Source organism: Sander vitreus, chromosome 24 (assembly GCF_031162955.1).
Source record: "Sander vitreus isolate 19-12246 chromosome 24, sanVit1, whole genome shotgun sequence".
NCBI lineage: Eukaryota > Metazoa > Chordata > Actinopteri > Perciformes > Percidae > Sander > Sander vitreus.
This window is the reverse complement of record NC_135878.1, coordinates 8,903,666-8,906,775: the sequence shown is the minus strand read 5'-3', so window position 1 is coordinate 8,906,775 and position 3,110 is coordinate 8,903,666. Positions and strand designations below refer to the sequence as shown.

At 44.8% G+C, this 3,110-nt stretch overlaps 2 protein-coding genes across 4 annotated transcripts in view; one reads left to right on the top strand and one right to left on the bottom strand.

Annotated features, from left to right (window-relative positions):
• gemin8 (gem (nuclear organelle) associated protein 8) overlaps nucleotides 1–3,110 on the bottom strand; it is a 3,154-nt gene continuing 44 nt past the window's right edge. The window contains exons 1-4 of one of the 3 annotated variants that reach the window (XM_078243879.1): nucleotides 3,063–3,110; nucleotides 2,726–2,805; nucleotides 1,299–1,632; nucleotides 1–1,133 (exon numbers count right to left, since the gene is read on the bottom strand). The exon at nucleotides 3,063–3,110 is cut by the window's right edge and continues 44 nt beyond it. In XM_078243879.1, the coding sequence (XP_078100005.1) occupies nucleotides 874–1,133; nucleotides 1,299–1,632; nucleotides 2,726–2,728 (597 nt within the window). In that variant the 5' untranslated portion in view covers nucleotides 2,729–2,805; nucleotides 3,063–3,110 and the 3' untranslated portion in view covers nucleotides 1–873. The other 2 variants (XM_078243881.1, XM_078243880.1) reach the window with 2 other exon arrangements.
• LOC144512908 (motile sperm domain-containing protein 2-like) overlaps nucleotides 2,440–3,110 on the top strand; it is a 7,269-nt gene continuing 6,598 nt past the window's right edge. The window contains exon 1 of the mRNA XM_078243882.1: nucleotides 2,440–2,696. The gene's annotated coding sequence lies outside the window, so the exon portion shown is untranslated. The remainder of the gene's footprint in view (nucleotides 2,697–3,110) is intronic.

Genomic DNA, 3,110 nt, shown 5'->3' with positions numbered 1-3,110 from the left:
TTGAATCCAAACGGGGAACACTTTATTGAAAACAGAATCATATTAAAATACACACCCTTCAGTCTAAAAAGGGGGTGCTGGGTGGTGCAAGCACAAGATAAAAGAGAATAGTCAATGTCCCTCCTGAGAAACCACATGAGCAGCTTTGAACACGATGAAACGTCAGTTTAGAAACGACAAAAACAAAATCACTCTCCGTGTATGTTGAAATGTGGAATATCAGATGCAGCGACAGAGGAAGGGGGGGGGTTGAAAATGGTTTTGTGGTTAGACCAAGCTGATAAGCATGAGAGGAGGTCCTGCAGCATGCATCATCACCCAGCTAGAGGGTACACAGAAACAAATTAGGAGGTAACACGCAGGCACATGTTTGAATACATTTACCTACAGGAGCAGTTTTACTGCACCTCTGAACCTCAGCGGACACTCACTTTTATTCTCTGTGCTTTTCAGTTTTTGTCCCGAAATCTGTCAAAAACAACTTTGGAAGGACCACGTACAACCATGCAGCCTCTTGGATAAATGGTAGTGTTGCACACTTGATCCTGATTTAAAAATAAACTTCTGTAAACGTGTAAAGCAACAAAGAAATCCAACGTTATATGTAGCATTAAAAAACAAACAAAAAAAAACAAACATATGTTTTCATTTAGAGCAGCCGCTGACAGGTCAGTAACATTCGCGTCTGTCTAAGCAGAAGCTCAGCTAATTTATGCAACTTTTTTGTGCTTAAAATAACTCGTAACCCTCAGCTAAGCGACACCATTAGTTCTCCATCAGCAGCCACAATCCATTACACGACAAAGCTGCTGTCTCACCAAGAGATCAGGGAAGGGATTTCCTCCAAATCAAAGCGTTCACAGTCTGCAGCCGTCACAGTTTCAGTGGAATAACAGGCCAGTACTTGGGCTGTTTGAGGTCACAGTTTCTGTCGAAATTGAGCTGCATTGCTGCCTCCATGGCCAGGATCTTGGCGGCGTCCCTGCCATACAGCTTCTTCATCTCAGCCCCGCGTCTTTCGCCGGGACGCTCCAAGGGAGGGGCCATGCTACTTCGCCAGGAGGCGCTGCGCAGGTCCTGGTCGGCCGGCACGTAGCTCTCGTGCTGCTCGGCCTCCAACTGCTGCTGCTTCTCTGCAGGGACAAGAAAACAGACTGTGAGACATGATGCCAAATGTGCATCCCTAAGCAAAGCCGATTTACTGATAATGTGACGGAGATGGGAGAAGTTTGGAAACTGCAGCCCTCAAAAAACACACACAGTCACAATCTTTAACTTTTCCTCAACCGTTCCCTTACTCAGCTCCTCTCTGTGTTTCTCTGTCTGGGCGAAGTACTGCCGAAGCTCCTCGCTGATCTCCATGTTGCTGACGTCGCACTCGATCTCACTGTCCGAGCCGCTCTCCTCGTCCGCGTCCTCTCCGTCCTCTTCCTCTCCTGCGTTCCAGTCAGCGTAGCGCTGCTGGTGGCTGCTGGGATACCGCTCCTGGCTGTAGCCGTAGGCCGCCTCCAAGGCCTTTCGGTAGGCTCGCCCGTGTCTCTGGTGCCAGGCCATAGCCTGCTGGTAGTGCTGCCAGTAGCGGCTGTACATGGGGCTGGAGAACCAGGACATCACGGAGCTTATGTCCTCCTGCTAGTGAGAAAGATCACACCAGTTTGTGTGCTTCATCTGTTTTTTTTGTCAGGTTCAGGTTACTTTATTGGTACCTGTAGGTAAACTAGGTTTACAGTCTAAGAGGCAGGACATTCTTAAAACTTTGTAGACCACCACATAGCATGCAACACACAAAACATTAAAACATATAAAAACAGACAGTACAACATGGATAAAACAGGGTAGACAGACAGAACATGACCACTTTGACGTGCAGTTATATGCCAAAATTCTACAGCAAGTAATCCTATAGTTTGTTTAACAGAGTGATTGCCGCTGGGACAAAAATCTTGTAGTTCTACAACCAGGGACTCTTAGCCTCCGTCCAGAGGGGAGATACTGGAATTCCCTCTGCAAAGGGTGTAGGCTATCTTCTAAGATGGCCATAGCTATCCTCTGTAGTTGTTTAGCATACAGGGATGTGGGGTGCAGCTGGGACTCACCAGTCAGTTTACTTGACCATTTTACAATTTGATTTAGGCAATTCTTGTGCTTAACTGAAACACACCCAAACCATGACACTAATGAGAAAGATATGATGGATTCAATAAAAGGCATGATAAAATAAATGTCATCATGTCATCAGTCTTTTCAACAAAAATAAGCTAGCTGGGCAGTGGGCACTTTGATGCACACTAATGTCTCTGAATGTCTCTTTTTTTTTTAAAAGATTTTGTTTTGTTCAGGCATTTTAGGGCTTTATTTCAAAAGGACAGATGAAGACATGAAAGAGAGGCATGCTGCAAAGTCGAACCCTTGGCCCCTGCGTCGAGGAGTAACCCTCTATATATGTGCGCCTGCTCTACCAACTGAGCTAACCAGGCCACATGTTGACTATTTTAATTAAAAAACAGGAGGTGGGGGAGAAATGTGTCACTTCCTGTGGACATAACACCTGAGTTTCCTGTGGACAGCTGGTCTTTTAAAAGGTCTCAATAAACGGGGATCTGCTGCAGTCATTTAGGATTAGAATAGGGGTGTGTTACTATAACTATATATCATGCCCAGTACACCTTTAAGGTACAATACGCAAGCTAACAACGGTAAGAGGTCTTCTCCTCGGCTGCCTTACCATGATTGAAGACGCATGCAGGTTGAGTGAATCTTCCTGGTAACTTTGCTAACGTTATTCCGCCCGCCAACCTGCTAATTCTGAAAGATAAACAACTACTATTAATCATAAACAACGTTAGTCGACAAGGAGTAAGTTAAACATGATGTGTTGTTAAATACGACTATGAAATAACAGTTAACGTGAAGCTAACGTTAACTTTTAAGAGGAATAAGAAGGTTGAAAAAATGGACGCCAAACCACCATAAACACCGACCGACTAAAACATACAGTTAATACCTGTTAACATATAAAGTGTATTTACATGCTGAATGCCTCTCATTAGGGAACATTTTACCTGCGTGATGGCAACTTATTTACTTAGTGGCTCATGCTGCTTCCTGAA